At 37.8% G+C, this 18,620-nt stretch overlaps 1 protein-coding gene across 2 annotated transcripts in view; it reads right to left on the minus strand.

Annotated features, from left to right (window-relative positions):
- The window catches only part of LOC107591176 (ribonucleoprotein PTB-binding 2-like), a 73,013-nt gene that overhangs the window by 13,685 nt on the left and 40,708 nt on the right, over positions 1-18,620 (minus strand). Inside the window, exons 5-11 of one of the 2 annotated variants that reach the window (XM_016280247.1) lie at positions 8,618-8,738; positions 7,951-8,033; positions 7,251-7,349; positions 6,646-6,757; positions 5,916-6,229; positions 995-1,106; positions 577-725 (exon numbers count right to left, since the gene is read on the minus strand). In XM_016280247.1, coding sequence (XP_016135733.1) covers positions 577-725; positions 995-1,106; positions 5,916-6,229; positions 6,646-6,757; positions 7,251-7,349; positions 7,951-8,033; positions 8,618-8,738 — 990 coding nt within the window. The remainder of the gene's footprint in view (positions 1-576; positions 726-994; positions 1,107-5,915; positions 6,230-6,645; positions 6,758-7,250; positions 7,350-7,950; positions 8,034-8,617; positions 8,739-18,620) is intronic. The other variant, XM_016280248.1, reaches the window with a different exon arrangement.

Here is an 18,620-nt window from a genome sequence, read left to right on the forward strand (position 1 = left end):
GATAGAGTGAAATCTTTCCCCTGCGCTGTGCTGGGACGGCTGGCGGGAGAGCTTGTGGGTGATTCCCGTTTATATCATTAAGCAGATGTTCAAACTCCAGTCCGAACAGCACTGGCCACGAGCTTTGGGCTCTGCTCTCACAGAGAATATTTACTTATATAGTATATTTTATTTTAGATTAGCTAGAAACAATGTTTAATTTATAAAGTTTTATTTTGAAATGTAAGTCAATAACAATTGGCTGGAGCCAGAGCCAATGGTGAAAGGAGACCCCGCCCCATTTTGGAGGTTCTGCCCACTTTTGGAGTTCACACCCCATTTTGGAGATCTCCTGTCTGCAGTTATATCTACTTGGAGAGTTCGGGCTCTTGCGCTCCGGAGGCGTCTGCCGTTGCTAAGCAACCATGACCTCCGCTCTCCATGAAGAATCGGGAGTTTCAGCAAAGGATAAATGGATTTAGTGAGCATAAAATAAAAATTTTTTTCCAAAAATATTTACAAACCAGTGTGTATGTGTATATATGTATATGTGTATGTGTGTGTGTAAAAATACATGTATATTTTTCATTTATATACCTGCGTGTATTGCTGGGTGTATTGGTGAGTGTATTCTGCAGGAGTGGTTTCTGCGCTGTATTGACTGGGTGGGTGGGTGGCAGGTGGCAGGACTGCACTGTACGTCCCAGTGTGCGCCTGCACAGTCTGAGGTTTACTGTTGCAGGGTGCTGCAGGAGAAACAGACAAATTCTGATGTAAATCAAGACCTGCTCAGGGACACCCATTTAGAACATCTCTCATACACACACTCTTTATCTTCTCTGCTAGTGTGGGCTGCAGCCCGTCTGGCTGTGGCCTTGAGCAGAGAGAGACAAGAGACAGTCTTACACTGTAAAGATTACAGTTGAAAATAGAGAGCTGACAGAGAAGAGATACATTCCAAGGTCTGGCAGAAGTGAGTCATCTTCAGTGTGTGCCGTTCTGATCGTGCACGTACCTTGTAGTACCACTCCAGGAAGCACACTAGCCAGGTTTAGATATGGGTTGGAAGGCAACTTCACTTCTTTTGGGGGGTCTCCCAACAGAGACATCTGACAACTGGATTGACTCTATAGACACAGATAAAGAAAGTGTGAGAGAGAGAGACAGGGTGAGAAGAGCAACAACACAATATGCTACAGCATTTCAGCTGCTAATCTGGTACATCACAGAGCTCACATATAGACCACACAATAGAGGTCTTCTCAGGTCCTAAAATCTGTACCCGACCCGAATCGACCTGAATCACTTCTTACCCGAATCCGACGTGCATAAATACATTTTTAAAAAAGAAAAACCCGACCCGAGACAGACCCGATGAAATTAGACCCGACATGACCCGACGGCATTTATTTTCGATCCCGAATGGACCCGAACGTAAACGGCATTGACGTGTGTACAGCCTGCAGCCCCACAGTCAGTCAGGAAAAATCCTGGTGTCCTGTTGACTGATTTGGCCACTTCTCCATTACTTTGATTTATTTAACATTTATTATTAGGTTACTTTATATTAGTGCCTGCCTGATGGATACAAGGTATTTCTGAGCTCCGCTTTCAATTGTGACCAGTGGATTTGAAAAATAAACGTGATAGTTTGATAAAAAATAAATCGACAGCCTAATCATGGATTCACTGTTGTCTGCAACCTGATCTCCCCGGCGAAAGGCTTCTGCACACAAAAAAGAAAAGCCCTGCATGAACACGCAGCATAATGAAGCGAGTGGATTTTCCTGGTGGATCTCATATCTATAAGATGATGTCTGTGTGCGAGGATTACAAACGTATGCTCCTTTTCTATGTGCGTTCCTCTCTTAACACGAAAGTGAAAGTAACCTACGCATTCGGGATAGTTTAAAAGAATTCGGGCCCATTTGGGAAAAGCATGTTTATTTTAAATTACCCGAGACCCGAGGCCGCTAATACCGAACCCGACCCATGTCCGAGGTACTCGTCAAAGTTTTGGACCCGAACCCGCTCGGGTCTCGGGACCTCTGGTTTTTGGATCCAAATGGACCCGTGAAGACCTCTACCACACAGTATGACTGAAATCTCCCCTACTTCTCCAAATGTGAGCATGCAGCTATAATAACATGAAATATATTTAGCTTATGCAATGTGATGTATTTTTTGTGAAATTGACTATTCAGCATGAAATAATGTAGAGTGGGACAGTGGTGTTTCGTTACTGAATGAATCTATGTTTTTGAATAAATCGATTAAGCCAATGATTCAGTGACCCATTCATAAAGACAGTCACTTGCTTCATTTCTGAATGAATCAGCCGTTTGAACAAATCGATTGAATGAATGACCTGAATGACTTGCCGCCACCTACTGGTGGTTATTGTTTTTTATTTAGAGTATTGTTTCATTTTTTTTAAATTCATATTTCAATATTCCATATTCCATATTTCAATATTTCCATATTCCCAAAAATTTAGGACAGCCCCAGACTTGTCTTAAATCCCAAACAGTAAGAATTATTTAATGAATTTATTGGGTTATTTCAAATAAATTGTTATATTTAAGCATTACAACAACACTAGCTACATATAACACATAGTAGGACTATTAATAGGGATGTGCACAAGTTTTCTGAAGTGACAGCGATGACTGATAATGTAAACAATGATCGGTCATGATTGGCCTATGTGTGACGCTAATTTTTGTTGACTTCAAAACTCAGTACCAACTCTAAAACGAGTCAGATAGGGAGCTTTATGCCGAGTTCACACTGCACGATTTTAGCCCGATTTTTCACTCGCCGACAGGTTTTGCAAATCGCCGACCAATGCCCGAAATCGGAGGCAAATCGGTGCTCGTTCACGCGAGTGACAATCACGTAGTGTGAATTATCAAAGACGCGATCTGAGGGAATCACGACACGTCGCCGACGCCCACAAAATATTTGGCATGCTAAATATCTGGAGCTGTCGGCGATTCACAATCATGCTTTGTGCAATGATTTTCTACATCGGCGATGACCTCATCAGCCAATGACAGACCAAGATACAGGGCAAAGGAAAGTTCGGGGAGGAGTTATAGACTAGAATATCAGTATTTTAATAGATATATGAACAATTAATTATATCATACAGAAACAAGCACAAACATTTGCTTGACCAGCCACAACATCAGCATAACAGTTACTGCAAAATTATTTACCTCCAACTCTCTTTGCAGAACACCCAATCCCTGTTCCCTGCATCTCCCTCCTGCATAATCTGTTTTTCTTTTTGTCCTTGTAGCTGGAAATCAGCTCACAGACAATTTCCGGGCTATATATATATTTTATAATTCCAGTCTTGCTCGAGAACTCCGGTCTGACGCACGCAGGTTCTCGCGTTATTTCCTTATCACTTCTCGCGTGTGTTTTGTTGTGAAACGTAGTTTGCGGACCAGACAGCGTTGTCGGCGATTCTTCCTATTGTAAAGTCATGCAGTGCGTAACCTCCTGTCGCCGATCTATCGTGCAATGTGAACACAGCAGCGACTGACTGCTACCTCAGATAGTCGTGCAGTGTGAAAACCACGGTGACCCGACGACTTTGAAAATCGTGCAGTGTGAACTCTGCATTAATTGAACGCTTTTAGTTTTAGCCAATAAATACGATATAATCCTTGGCAGTATTCAGCGCATACGAATGCGCAGGACACATTTGCTGTAAAAGCGCGGACACACATACCGGAAGCATTGACTCGGATGAGAGTACAAAAACACAGCACAAAAATAAATGAAACATATCGCTGCAGCTTGAGACAGGATATTTAAAAGTAACTTCAAAAACACGCCGCATTAAAAACGTGAAGCTGAGCGCCAGTCAAACTCGTGACGAAAATAGTGTGCATGCTTATTATGATTATTAGGGTAATCTGCAGGAAGTGCAAAAAGACAATAAAGTGTGAGTTTATCAGTGCGTCATGTATTCACTCAGATAACGACTGTTATTTTCTTCTTAAGAAAAAAAATAAGATGTTCTTAAGAATGTTTGAGAACTTATTAAGAATTTTTCAAGAATTGCACTTAAGAACATTCTTACGAACTTCGTGGAATTTATCTTAAGAAATTTCTTAACTTATTTCTTAAGATATTCGTGAATCCGGCCCCAAGTCTCTAATCCACTGGCACTTGACTCGAGCTACATCTTTTTTACAATCTCTAGATTATAAAACACTGCATTCTGTCAGCAATGTAACGCGGCAGTAACGTATAGAGACTTCGGCTTGTAACTATACTCTAATTAGTTTATAAACCATACAGTACTTCTGTCACTGTCCACTTTCATGGTATGGAAAAGAGCAGCTCAGACATTCTTATAAACATCTTATGTTTCTTTCTCCACAAAAGAAAGACAGGCATTCTTTTAAAGCATCTTTGTTATTTCTTTCACATTTTTCACAAATAAACCACAATGCAAGAAAAGTATGGAAAAGTACTGGCACAGAGTCTGGCATTCATCTCCAATACAGTCACACAGAAGACAGAGCTCTCCATTAGCCTGCGTAGGGTACTTCTGTCACTGTCCACTTTCATGGTATGGAAAAGAGCAGCTCAGACATTCTTATAAACATGTTTCTTTCTCCACAAAAGAAAGACAGGCATTCTTTTAAAGCATCTTTGTTATTTCTTTCACATTTTTCACAAATAAACCGCAATGCAAGAAAAGTATGGAAAAGTACTGGCACAGAGTCTGGCATTCATCTCCAATACAGTCACACAGAAGACAGAGCTCTCCATTAGCCTGCGTAGGGTAATGCAGTGAGTAATTAGAGCCTGCAGCACTAGTGGTCTGTCATTAGGGCTCAGAACTCTGTCAGAGTCTTTATTGAACTCTACTAGGCGGCTGAGTGCTTGTGTCTGAATAAAGACACCTCCAGACAGAACAATAGAAATGGAGTTCCAGGAGGTCGACAGAAGCACTTCAGACAGAATTATAAGTATAAGCAAGTACTTTTCTGTGTTTGGTGAAAAACTTCTGGTACTCAAAACTTTTTAATGTATTAAAAAATTTTTTTTTTTTAAATAAATATACATATATTATTGTTATATAAAAATATCAACAATAATTATATATTGTATTCTATGTATATTTACATTAAAAAATATAAAAAATAAAATATATGAAAACGTTTGATGTCAATAAGATAATGTTTCTGAAAGAAGTCTCCTATGCTCACCAAGGCTGCTTTTATTTGATCAAAAATACAGTCAAAATTTTTGTGAAGTATTATTACAATTTAATACAACTGTTTCATTGTGTCACATCACAGTGTTCAAAAACCACTCTAATATGCTGATTTGGAGCTCAATTAACATTTCCTTTTATTATCAATGTTGAAAACAGCTGTGCTGCGTAATATTTTTTGGAAACCGTGATACATTTAAGGAGATTTAAAGTTTAAAATAACAACATTATTTTGAAATATAAATTTTTGTAAAAGTACAAGTCTTTAGTTTTTATTAATAGAAAAAAAACTGACCCCAAACGTTATATATTTATATACATATAAAAAAAAAATATATATATATATATAATATTTTTTTATTATGCAGTAACCGTTTAATAAAATGAAAACAGCACTGAAGGCTATGCTATACAGTGAATATAGTCACTATATTCATAGTTGTCTTATGGGTCAGCCTGAGCTAGACAGTCCCTGATCACTATATGTTGTCACTGTACGGAAAAAATCAGCATAAACATTTTTGCATAAACAAGTTTTTCCTTTTGTGTTCTTCAGAAGAGAGAAAGTCATATGGGTTTGGAATGACAAACGTGAGTAAATGATAACAAAATTTTGAAGTGAAAATGTCTCTGATTTTCTCATTTTTGCCTTGAGGTGAGAAGTCAGAAAAACAGAAAAGAAAATCAGGCTTACTGTAACAGATGTACTAGTCTGCACACTTGAACTGTGGTGGTTTGCTGGAGTTTTGTGTGTTGTACTCCCCAGCAAAAGTCCCAGACTTGGTGCGTTAATTCCAGGAAGGAAGTTTTGCAGTTGGGTTTGGGAGCTTACAGAGCCACCTGTGGTTCCTGGAGGTGCAGGCTGTTTCTCCGGAGCCAGGCATGTCGCAGTGACTCCATTCTGGTCGGCGATGGAACTCGCATGTGAACGTCCAGGTACATGTGACACCATTCCAGCCCCAGAGTTTCCACCCTGGGACGTGAGCGGAGAAGTGTCTTGGCCCAACTCTACGAACCAGAGAACTTTGTTAAACTACTGTAATAAAAAAGCTTTCATTTTCAATGCATATAGTGCATACTCTGGAAAACCATAGTATAGTATTTCAATTTCTACCTCACTTTAACACCTGCATGGCACTGATATTCAAATAGAAATGACCCTGCACAAAGGCATACTCTTCAATGGTTTTCAATGCTTTGATGAATGCCAAAACCAGACTTTGCACACACAGACAGACACACGTCTGTATAAAAGCATAAAGGAAAAAATACTGATTGAAGCGGCTGCCTTGAACTGCTTATAATGCGGCTTTCAAACTGTTTGAAGATTTGCATTGCAAATGTCTTTCTCTGCCGTAAGTGAATGAGACCTCTGGACGAGGCCTGCAGTTTGTGAGCTTGACCAGCCAACCAGAAGCTCTTACCTGTGGGAGAATCTCCCAGCAACCCCTTCCCCAGAGGAACCACCGCCGGAGTTCGAAGACCCAGAACTTTTTGCAGGAGCAGCCGGGAAGGGTCGCCTAAAAGACCTGGGACCTGAAGGGAAATGAGAGAGTGATGAAGGAGAAAACAGAAGACAGGCCATAACAGGGTCATGTGGCAAGTGAAAGATGAAGTACACACAGATGAAATTATAGCTACAAAATACATACCCACATGCATAAAAGAAGATTTATGTTAGCGTTATTATTGCACAAATTCCTCTGTTTTTTCACAGAAATTTCCCTGTGGATAGCATTATTATTCTTCAACCAGAACCTCAAATTTGCATTAAAAATGCCAGTTAGATGTATGCTTCTAATACTGCTATATAAAATAAATAATGCTTTTCTGAACAAAACCTGCAGTTTTCTCATTATTTCCAACAGAATTTAATGCAGACCAATAATATCCTCACAAAAAGAACTACGAACACAATTTCAGGCTGTTGTTGAATATTATGCAGTGTTTGCAGGTAAGAGTAAAGTGGCGATATATTTCTTTGTTATGGGTATGTTTGAGACAAGTGAACACACACACAAACCCTCACATTAGTGATCTGCTTGTCTTTGATCTGTAAGAGCTGTTGCTGGGCCATCTGCATGTGAAGAAGATTCTGGAGAACAAGACCATTTCCTAGAATGGCACTCTGCATAAGAGAAAGAGAGACTGTTAAACATGCATGCTTGTTCTTTTCTATTTAATTCTGAGGTAGCAGCCTATTCTATAACAAAATTCCCTCTAAAATGTTATTTTTTTGCTGTACTATAGCCTTTTTTATCCATTAATGCAGCATCTACATTATTTCTCTTGGGTGTTTCTTTAACTATCAGCACATTTGGCTTTGTGAACTTTTAGAAGTTAAGCTTCCTTAAAAGGACAGTTCACCCAAAAATAAAAATTCTGTCTTCATTTACTCACGCTCCACTTGTTCAAAACCTGTATGAGTTTCCTTCTGCTGAACACAAAAAAAAGATGTTTTGAAGCATGTTGGTAACTAAACAGTTGATGAAAGCCATCGACTTCTATAGTATTTTTTTTCCATACTATGGAGTTAATGGCTACCGTCAACTGTTTGGTTACCAACATGCTTCAAAATATCTTCTTTTATGCTCAACAGCTAAAAGATGTTCATACAGGTTTGTAACAGCTTGAGGGTGAGTACATTTTTTTTTTTTAAGATTTTAAATTTTTGGGTGAACCGTCCCTTTAAGTCAGTCTTATGATTGGCAGAAAGAGAAAATGAGTACCTGCTGTGCTTTTCCTAACTGTAGCAGCGCTGCAGTCAACGGTGGACGCAGGAAGGGAAGATTGTGAGGTCGACCGAACTTTCCTGGTGGGAAACCATTAGATGAATGAAATAAGTGGTCAACATAGGAGAGAAAACAATGTGAAGGAAACAAATAAAGACAAGCCCTCAAAATAAGAGAGATGGACAGCAGAAAGTATGTGGTTGATTTTGGTGGCTCATGATTTTGTCATTCCAAAATTCCAGCTCCAGCACTAATGGCAAGTTGCTCCGGAAAAGGTAGAGAAGTTTAACATTTAATCATGTGCTATATTTAGTGTTGTAATTGTGTGTTCTCTTTAAGCTCCAGCCTCCACTTCTTCCTCAGCTCATTTATTCTCCCACCCAATGAAAAGTTCATTTTAATATATGATTAGGCTTTCATCAAGAGAAAAATCTGCTCAGAATCTACAGCGCTAGTGATCACCATTACACAGCCAACACACTCACACATATGCAGAAGCATGAGCATGATATTTCATCTCAAAATCTACAATCTTCGCAGGACACATTTTTGGTTGTCTGGAAAAGTACTTAAACATATTACTCATGAATATTCAATAAATTATTTTCCTAATGAGTAAAAAGACACTTTGTGTAAAGAGAGGCACAGAGAGAGAGAGTGTTACCTCCACGTTTGGCGGTAGGGTAGGGTCTCATAAGGACTTGGAGAGCAGCAGGATTGGTCATACTGTTGAAGAATTGGGCCAGATTGGGTTCAGGCAGTAAACCTTTCTTACTGCTCAACATCTACAGGAGCACACAGGACAAAGATAGAAACATTAATTCATTCATTTATTATACAAAAATAAACCCATATCCAAACAAATATTATAATGAACACAGAATTTTCTTAATCAGTATGTATGCTTTTTTTTCAGGAAAAAAAAATCTAAACATAAATGAAAAATCAATTTAAATAATTTACTTGGAAATCAAAACAGCATACAGTAAGAAATATCTTGGAAAAAAAGGATAGTATTATTTTATGTGGAAAACAAAGTTATTTTATTTATTTATTTATTTTGAAAGAATATCCAGGCCAAGCTTTTCAGTATAATGAAAGATGACAACTGGTGTGATCAAGCTCCAAAAAAAAGAAAAAGAAAATCCTATCATAAAAAGCGTTCCATAGAACTTTTGTATTATATCTCAATTAAAAGTAATTTCAAGGGAACAGACTAAAGTTTTTATTCATTAAAGTAGATCTTTACATCTATCCCAGATCTCCTGGAATGAAATATATATTTTTCATGATACATTTCTAGAGCTTTTGCCTTATCTTTGAAGCTTTCAAGCTTCAGTCCCTATTCATTGTTTCTTATTTTCATGCTTCATAGAAGACAGTGAGTCTTATCCCATTAGCAAATACTTTTTCTAGTCAAAGCCTCACATTATTTAGTTAAGATTTATGTTTTAAATATAAGAACATTTAGAAATTTAATCAGGGTTAAAAAAGAAAACTTAAGTTTTTTTTTACATTTTAAACTGTTTTTGAAAATGTTTTTAAAACATATATCTTCTATATATCTATATTTTGAATGTCAAGTAAATGTATGTTTACTAAGTAATTGTTCAGGATGTTTACAATTGAACTATAAAAACAATTTCACTTGTAAAAACAAGACAAAAGAGATTAACTCTGTAAGGCCTGACATAAAAAATATTCAGAAAATTCAATTTTTTTCAGATGCCCAAACAGAGCAAAAACATGCAATTTGGTGCAGTTACTGATATTTAAAAAGTAATCTTAAATTCTATTAGCTTATAATGTAAATCAGTAAGATCTTTATAACAGTATTGCAGACTGTTTACATAAAATGTATATAAACCGCCAACAATATGTCTCAGTAGGTGATATTTAAATGCTTTGTTTTATTATCAAAGGTCTGTAGTTTTGATTGTAATGCAGTGCAACACAATTTTAGAATTATACTGCATTTACATTTAGCAGACGCTTTTATCCAAAGCGACTAACAATTGAGGACAATGGAAGCAATCAAAATCAACAAAAGTGCAATGATATGCAAGTGCTATAACAAGTCTCAGTTAGCTTAACGCAGTACACGTAGCAATGTTTTTTTCTAAATTATATAATAAATAAAAAGAAAACAGATAGAATAGAAAAAGAATAGAGCAAGTTAGTGTTAGAGGTCTTTTTTTGCTTTTGCTAATTGTATAATAAATAAAATGAAAACAGATAGAATACAAAAAGATTAGAGAAGCTAGTGTGTTTTTCAAAGAAAACAAGCAGTTAGTAAATGAATAGAGTGCAAGTCTAAAAGGGGATCAAATTAGAATAGAGAGTGCTAGAGTTAGAGGGTCAAATAAAGATGGAAGAGATGTGTTTTTAGACGATTCTTGAAGAAGAAGAAGCTGATCAGATTGAGTTGTGCAGGTCATTCCACCAGGAGGGAACATTTAACAATTTAAAAGTGATTTTGTGCCTCTTTGGAATGACACAAAGCGACGAGGGCACATAAGTCTGAAGTAATGAATTTAGGTAAAGGTGTGCAGAGCAAGTGGTGGTTTTGTAGGCAAACATTAATGCCTTGTATTTTATGCGAGCAGCTAGCTATTGGTAAGCCTGTGAAAATTGATAAACAGAGGTGTGACGTGCATTATTTTCGGCTCATTAAAAATGAATCTTGCTATCGCATTCTGGATTAATTGTAAAGGTTTGATAGAACTGGCTGGAAGACCTGCCAAGAGAGCATTGTTATAGTCCAGCTTGGACAGAGCAAGAGCTTGAACAAGGAGTTGTGAAGCATGTTCCGAAAGAAAGGGCCTGATCTTCTTGTTGTTGAATAAAGCAAATCTGCAGGACCGGGCGTTGGGTTTGACAAGCAGTTCTGTCTTGGCAAGGTTGAGTTGAAGGTGACTGTCCTTCATCCAGCAAGAAATGTCTATTAGTCTATTAGAGATGCGAGCAGCTATCGTCAGGATGAAAATGAGAGGTAGAGTTGAGTGTCATCAGCACAGCAGTGATATGAAAAGCCATGTTTCTGAATGACAGAACCTAGTGATGCCATGTAGACAGAGAAGAGAAGTGGTCCAAGAACTTAGCCCTGAGGCACCCCAGCAGTTAGATGTTGCGACTTGGACACCTCACCTCTCCAAGATACCTTGAAGGACCTATCTGAGAGGTAAGACTCAAACCACTGGAGTGCGGGTCGTGAGATGGTTTACAATTGAACTATAAAAACAATTTCACTTGTAAAAACAAGACAAAAGAGATTAACTCTGTAAGGCCTGACATAAAAAATATTCAGAAAATTCAATTTTTTTCAGATGCCCAAACAGAGCAAAAACATGCAATTTGGTGCAGTTACTGATATTTAAAAAGTAATCTTAAATTCTATTAGCTTATAATGTAAATCAGTAAGATCTTTATAACAGTATTGCAGACTGTTTACATAAAATGTATATAAACCGCCAACAATATGTCTCAGTAGGTGATATTTAAATGCTTTGTTTTATTATCAAAGGTCTGTAGTTTTGATTGTAATGCAGTGCAACACAATTTTAGAATTATACTGCATTTACATTTAGCAGACGCTTTTATCCAAAGCGACTAACAATTGAGGACAATGGAAGCAATCAAAATCAACAAAAGTGCAATGATATGCAAGTGCTATAACAAGTCTCAGTTAGCTTAACGCAGTACACGTAGCAATGTTTTTTTCTAAATTATATAATAAATAAAAAGAAAACAGATAGAATAGAAAAAGAATAGAGCAAGTTAGTGTTAGAGGTCTTTTTTTGCTTTTGCTAATTGTATAATAAATAAAATGAAAACAGATAGAATACAAAAAGATTAGAGAAGCTAGTGTGTTTTTCAAAGAAAACAAGCAGTTAGTAAATGAATAGAGTGCAAGTCTAAAAGGGGATCAAATTAGAATAGAGAGTGCTAGAGTTAGAGGGTCAAATAAAGATGGAAGAGATGTGTTTTTAGACGATTCTTGAAGAAGAAGAAGCTGATCAGATTGAGTTGTGCAGGTCATTCCACCAGGAGGGAACATTTAACAATTTAAAAGTGATTTTGTGCCTCTTTGGAATGACACAAAGCGACGAGGGCACATAAGTCTGAAGTAATGAATTTAGGTAAAGGTGTGCAGAGCAAGTGGTGGTTTTGTAGGCAAACATTAATGCCTTGTATTTTATGCGAGCAGCTAGCTATTGGTAAGCCTGTGAAAATTGATAAACAGAGGTGTGACGTGCATTATTTTCGGCTCATTAAAAATGAATCTTGCTATCGCATTCTGGATTAATTGTAAAGGTTTGATAGAACTGGCTGGAAGACCTGCCAAGAGAGCATTGTTATAGTCCAGCTTGGACAGAGCAAGAGCTTGAACAAGGAGTTGTGAAGCATGTTCCGAAAGAAAGGGCCTGATCTTCTTGTTGTTGAATAAAGCAAATCTGCAGGACCGGGCAGTTTTAGCGATGTGGTCTGAGAAAGTCAGCTGATCAATCAATCATAACTCCAGTTATGTTATGGTTAATGTGCCTAACTGGATGGTGAAATTGTGATGAAACGTTGGGTTTGATGGAACCACAAGCAGTTCTGTCTTGGCAAGGTTGAGTTGAAGGTGACTGTCCTTCATCCAGCAAGAAATGTCTATTAGACAAGCTGAGATGCGAGCAGCTATCGTCAGGATGAAAATGAGAGGTAGAGTTGAGTGTCATCAGCACAGCAGTGATATGAAAAGCCATGTTTCTGAATGACAGAACCTAGTGATGCCATGTAGACAGAGAAGAGAAGTGGTCCAAGAACTTAGCCCTGAGGCACCCCAGCAGTTAGATGTTGCGACTTGGACACCTCACCTCTCCAAGATACCTTGAAGGACCTATCTGAGAGGTAAGACTCAAACCACTGGAGTGCGGTTCGTGAGATGCCCTTCGCCAATAGGGTTGACAGGAGGATCTGGTGGTTAACCGTGTCAAAAGCAGCAGACAGATCCAGCAATATAAGTATTGATATATTATTATATGATGATATATTGATATGTTAGTATTTATTCTAAAATACCTTTTATTTGCTAAAAAGTGTAAAAGATCAATCAGATGTCAGAAGGCATCTAATAGACTGTGTACAAGAGTTTTTGTTATGTAAAAAATTTGATCATGCTGATAATAAGAGGTCTTAGAAATTTGAATATCAAATATGATACAGTAGGCTGTACAGGGTTAAGTTTATTTATTTATTTTTTGCAGATCGTCCTTTCATATTTGATGTCTTGTCAAATGTTTATCTAGGATGTTTATGTCCCAGCAGTGAGTGAGTATGTGTGAGTAAATGTGTGTATTTGTTGGCATGGGGGAGATGCTTGCAGACATGTGGAACCCCTGAAAAGATCTCTGATGTCTGCTAGAGGTGTGGATCCATCCCAGCCACATGCCAACTCCATCTGCTGACTACTACTCCCCCACCCACACAGACATCTAACACTTGTGCACATACACACATTGTGCTGCTTTCATACTGGAATGGGGAAGCCAAGGATGTAACCACATATTCAGGAATAAGGGGACATGGACGTAATAATTTAAGAATCAGGGGAACCTGGTGGTGGTGATGATGGCCCTGGGTGAAGCAGCAGATGGGTGCAGTATTTGGAGAGAGGGACTGGAGAGACAGTTGGCCTGTCTCTTCATAGGACTGACAAAAGCAGGGCTGTGTCCCATCATGCCCCCTGCCCAGAGCTTCAGAGATGGATTAGCAGAGAGCTCTGCTCCTGATGTCTGCTTCTAAAGAGTCATAAACTACAGCTGAGATGCTCTATTTTCTATAGCATGAGACAATTAATTGCACCAACAGAAACTGAAACATCTGGTGAAGCTACATCTACATGAAGCAGGGGAGTTTACTCAAATAATTGACAGTGTGTATATATATATATATATATATATATATATATATATATATATATATATACATACAGTATCTCACACAAGGTCAAAGGAACTGCCTGAATACTTAGGACCATGTGATATTTCAGTTTTTCTTTTTTAATAAATCTGCAAAAATGTCAACAATTCTGTGTTTTTCTGTCAATATGGGGTGCTGTGTGTACATTAATGAGGGAAAAAAATTAACTTAAATGATTTTAGCAAATGGCTGCAATATAACGAAGAGTGAAAAATTTAAGGGGGTCTGAATACTTTCCGTGCCCACTGTATATATATATATATATATTAGTGCTGCCAAAATTAGCGCGTTAACGCAGGCAATTCATTTTTTCAGTTTAATGCGTTAAAAATATTTAACGCAATTAACGCAGGGGCGGGGCTAGGGTTCGCCACTCCACTCACAACTGCTGATTCTGTCACTTTTCTCATGACAAGAAGGGCATTTATTCAGTCACAGAACGTCTTTACGACCATATCAAGCCGGAGACGCTTTCAGACGCGCGCTCCAACTCGACTTCAGCGCCAGGTGCGAGTCAAACGAGTGCGGAAACGGTACTGTTCTCGCAGTGCGTGCACTTCAATTGCACGCACAAAGACACCGGCATGCGCTGTAGCCTTTATCATAGGCACAGGTAGGCCTAAATATGACATTTATTATAACTGGTTTATGTGAAGTTTGTTTTAAATTTACTTAAATTAGAAGTTATTTTTTTTAAGTCTATAGTAAATGTTAAAATTGATGGCTCTCAATTATACTGTAATGTTGAATGGCTATAGTCAATGGTTAAATATTAGGGGGAAAAACTATTTTATAAAAGACATCACTGCTATCAGTGATATTGGCCTTCAGTTATAAAAAATATGCCATTAAACAAATATTAAAAATATACTGTCTTTATGTTGTTTGTACTTTAATTTGAAGATGTAATGTGAAATTATTGTAATATAAAAGTATATTTAAAAACTTTAATGTTAGGTAGGATTAATTGCGATTAATCTCAGAAACAATGTGCGATTAATTAGTTAATTTTTACTATACTATTACTATTTTACAATTTAGTGTATTAACACTAAATTGTGCATGTAAGTAAAAACCTTAAATGTTACGGCATTTCTGCATAATAAGTGGTTCCCAACATCCTTACAGGAAAATGTCAAGTGATTACTGTACCGCTGCACAGGAGAAGCTCTAAATGTTCATTCTGCAATTAAATGAAAGATAACATATGACAGAACGATAAAATGAACAGTGAATAGAAGCTCGCACAATACACTTTAATAGGCATAATTAAGCATGAGATTATCCATTATCTAAATATCTATTTTTTTACTGTATTATTGTAGTTATAGTATTAAAATCATATTTTATAAATTAATTATACTTTATAACTGTATAAATTAATTGTAATTTTAAATTATTATTATTGTAATTATTTTAAAGCAATTACATTTTTTTTTAAACATGCATAAAGCTGACTTCAATGTAACTTAACTTTAATGTAAAAAAATAATAAACAAGAACAAACAACCAAAATAACACATCTTGTATCTACATATTGTGGCGGAACGTAATACTTCGCCACTGATTAATTTGTTATCCTGTCATGCAATTGCAACTGACAACCAATCATCGTCAACTGTTTAAAAGAGGGATGGAGAAGAGCAAAGTCACGAGTCACGAGTTAAAGTTATGAAGTCTAAAAGCCACGGGGGCACGAATTGAACAATCTGTTCAGTGTGGAAACCTGTCAGACTGAAAAGGTGAAGGAGAAGTGCCGACGCGGTGGTATTTGACGACAGCGGAAGAAGAGTGAGAGATTTCCAGCGCACCTGATGTGTGTGTGTGGCTTTGACATGAGAAGTGGTGTGAGAGACAGTGGGTTGCTGTGTGCTCGACAGACTAATATGCTGTGAACTGCCTATGCACAAGTGTGTCGTTATGCAATGGAGATCGAAAGCGGAGATAAGTTGCAGTGAACCGAACGAGTGGTTTGCTTACCTGGAGCTGACGACGAAGTTTGGGTGTGAGTGGATATTATGGTAACCTACCATTTCCCTGGTCCAGCTGCCGGCATGGGTCTGTGCTTTCGAATGGTTGATGCCACAGTGATGGTTCTGGGTTCTATTGCGCAAACAAGAGGTACTCACCTGACCTCCAAGAATTCTTAGAACAAAGACGAAGACCAGCAAACGTGGTACAAGTTCCACGCACACACCCCAAACACAAACACTTACGCCAAACATGACATGACTCTTTGCACCTCATGCACATTTGCATATTCACATTCTCATAACTAATTTCTTTTGTTTTCATTTCAAGCGTTATGTTTTGTGATTGTGAATGTGTTTAGTTTTTTCGAACTGGTTTGAAACGCTAGTGACGTGTGCTTAAACTTGCCAGAGACTCGTGGTGACTGAGGTTTTTGATGTTCACTGGTCAAATTTGTGAATGGTTCTTTCTTTTATTTTTCTTTTGATTGTTTTTGGTGTATTGTAAATCTGTATGGTTAATGTTATGTGTTGGGTGTATGTTTGATGAAATTCAATGATGGGAAAATTAAAGTGGTCATATGATGTTGCTAAAAAGAACATTGTTTTGTGTATTTGGTGTAATGAAATGTGTTTATGCGGTTTAAGGTTCAAAAAACACATTATTTTCCACATACTGTACATTATTGTTTCTCCTCTATGCCCCGCCTTTCTGAAACGCGTCGATTTTTACAAAGCTCATCGGTCTGAAAACCAAGGTGTGCTGTGATTGGCCAGCTATCCAGTGTGTTATGATTGGCCGAAAACCTCAAGCGTGTGACGGAAATGTTACGCCCCTACCATATTGTGATGACGCCCTGTCAGGCCGGAGCGATGATTCAAAAACATGAAAACCCATTATGAACGAGGCAATCGTTGCATCCAGTGGGGACATAATTATGGATTTTTACGCGTTGCGTTGCATCGCGCCGCGTAAACATAAAACCATGTCTGCATTTGTGATTGTGGCGGGCTTGTGGCAACCACATGTGACGACTCCGGGCTGGACTCCGCTTCGTCCATGGTGAAAGCCGATCCGGTGATCCTCAGAGCAAAGTTGTTGTATTTCCTCAGCAACCAGCACGGATCAGCTCCAGGCATGACGAAGCAGACATCGTCCTCTTTTGGAAGGTCAAACAAAGTAGTTTCGCTTTCACAACGAAACACACAGCGCCTTCACGACATGGCGGCGGCAACAACAATACTACAGCGAGAATAAAAGTTACGCCTTCTTTCTTTGCGTGAACATTTGGGCAGCGTTATGCAAATCTTCCCACATAGTGAGGTAGATATGTGGGGGCGTGTTAGAATGAGCCCTTTTAGGTAGGTGTGGCTCACTCTTAACTTTTATAAAGAATATCTCTTTGGATTTGAGACTTTAGTCTTTGCAACTTTACAGATCTTCTTTATGCACTAAGACCTTGTAACACTCCAAAGAGAAAGGAAAAATTTTAATAGCATCATATGACCCCTTTAAATTTACCTTTTTTGAACATGAACTATGGATCCTTGGTTTCGATATGATTAATTTCTTCCTGACTACATCTTTTGTAACTGGTGTTTTTATTTATTCTGAGCTATGCGGAGCAAAAATTATTTTATTGACAGGGTTTTATCCTTGTCTGGCGCCCAACTTAAAGAACTTTTCAAAAAGGGGGGTGAATTAGAAAAAATAAATAAATAAGAGTAAAACACAAAAAAAGGGTACCACCGTTACAATATACTGTAAAAACAAAACTTATCTACACTGTAAAAAAAATGTCCTAATTAAATTAACACCTTTGTTTAATTTGACTTTCATTTCTATTTGTTTTTGTTTTCACTTGGTTATTAAATAAATTCCTAGTGTTCAATCAATCACTGTTACCTTGGCACCACTTTGATTTTACTTACACATATTAAGGCAGCAATTAAACTTAAGTTTCCAATTTTATAGGGGTGAATTTTTTTTTTAAGTTCCCTAACTTTAAAAAGCTCTATTTGTATTCCCGTTCATGTGGCAATAACTGAAGCATGGCATTGAAAATGACTAATATAACCAGTAGGCATGTATCATGACGTTTTGTGTATGAGTTTCCACAGTACTAACCAGTGAGGAAGACCAGTGCAGACACCTGCTAGTCCCCAAGCAGTGCTAAAATTATATGACTACACTCACACGCAAGCGCAACGACCCGTCAGACTGAGAAGAAAGCTTGTGCCCTCACAGTCTGTGGATGAGTGGGTAGGCGTGTCTCTGATACAGAGCACAGAGATGCCTGTGGCTCGGAGGGGTGGACTTCCTGAGAAATGTCAGCTTGCATTTGCTCTATTTGGCTTGATATTTTTTTGCCGGAAAAAGGGGACGTAAGAAAGAGAGAGAGTGGAGAGGCAAGAGAGAGCAGAGAGAAGCTGAGACATAAAGCATTGCATTAAAGACCCCATGAAATCAAAATTGCAATTTTGTGACTTTTGGTTCAGGTCTTTAGCTTTACCAATAAGCATGAACATTTGAATTATTGGCTATTATTATTATTATATTATATATAAAAAATATATAGATAAGCTCTTTGCTATGTCCTGCTCTATTTTCCTGTTTCAATAGGACAAATACCAACACTAGAATGAAAATTGTTCATAAAACTAGGGATGCACCGAATGTTCGGCAACCGAAATTATAAGCGAATAAGCGAAAAGACAGAATAAATTGTACCG

The sequence above is a fragment of the Sinocyclocheilus grahami genome, unplaced genomic scaffold (assembly GCF_001515645.1).
Source record: "Sinocyclocheilus grahami isolate Dianchi unplaced genomic scaffold, SAMN03320097.WGS_v1.1 scaffold138.1, whole genome shotgun sequence".
Classification (NCBI taxonomy): domain Eukaryota; kingdom Metazoa; phylum Chordata; class Actinopteri; order Cypriniformes; family Cyprinidae; genus Sinocyclocheilus; species Sinocyclocheilus grahami.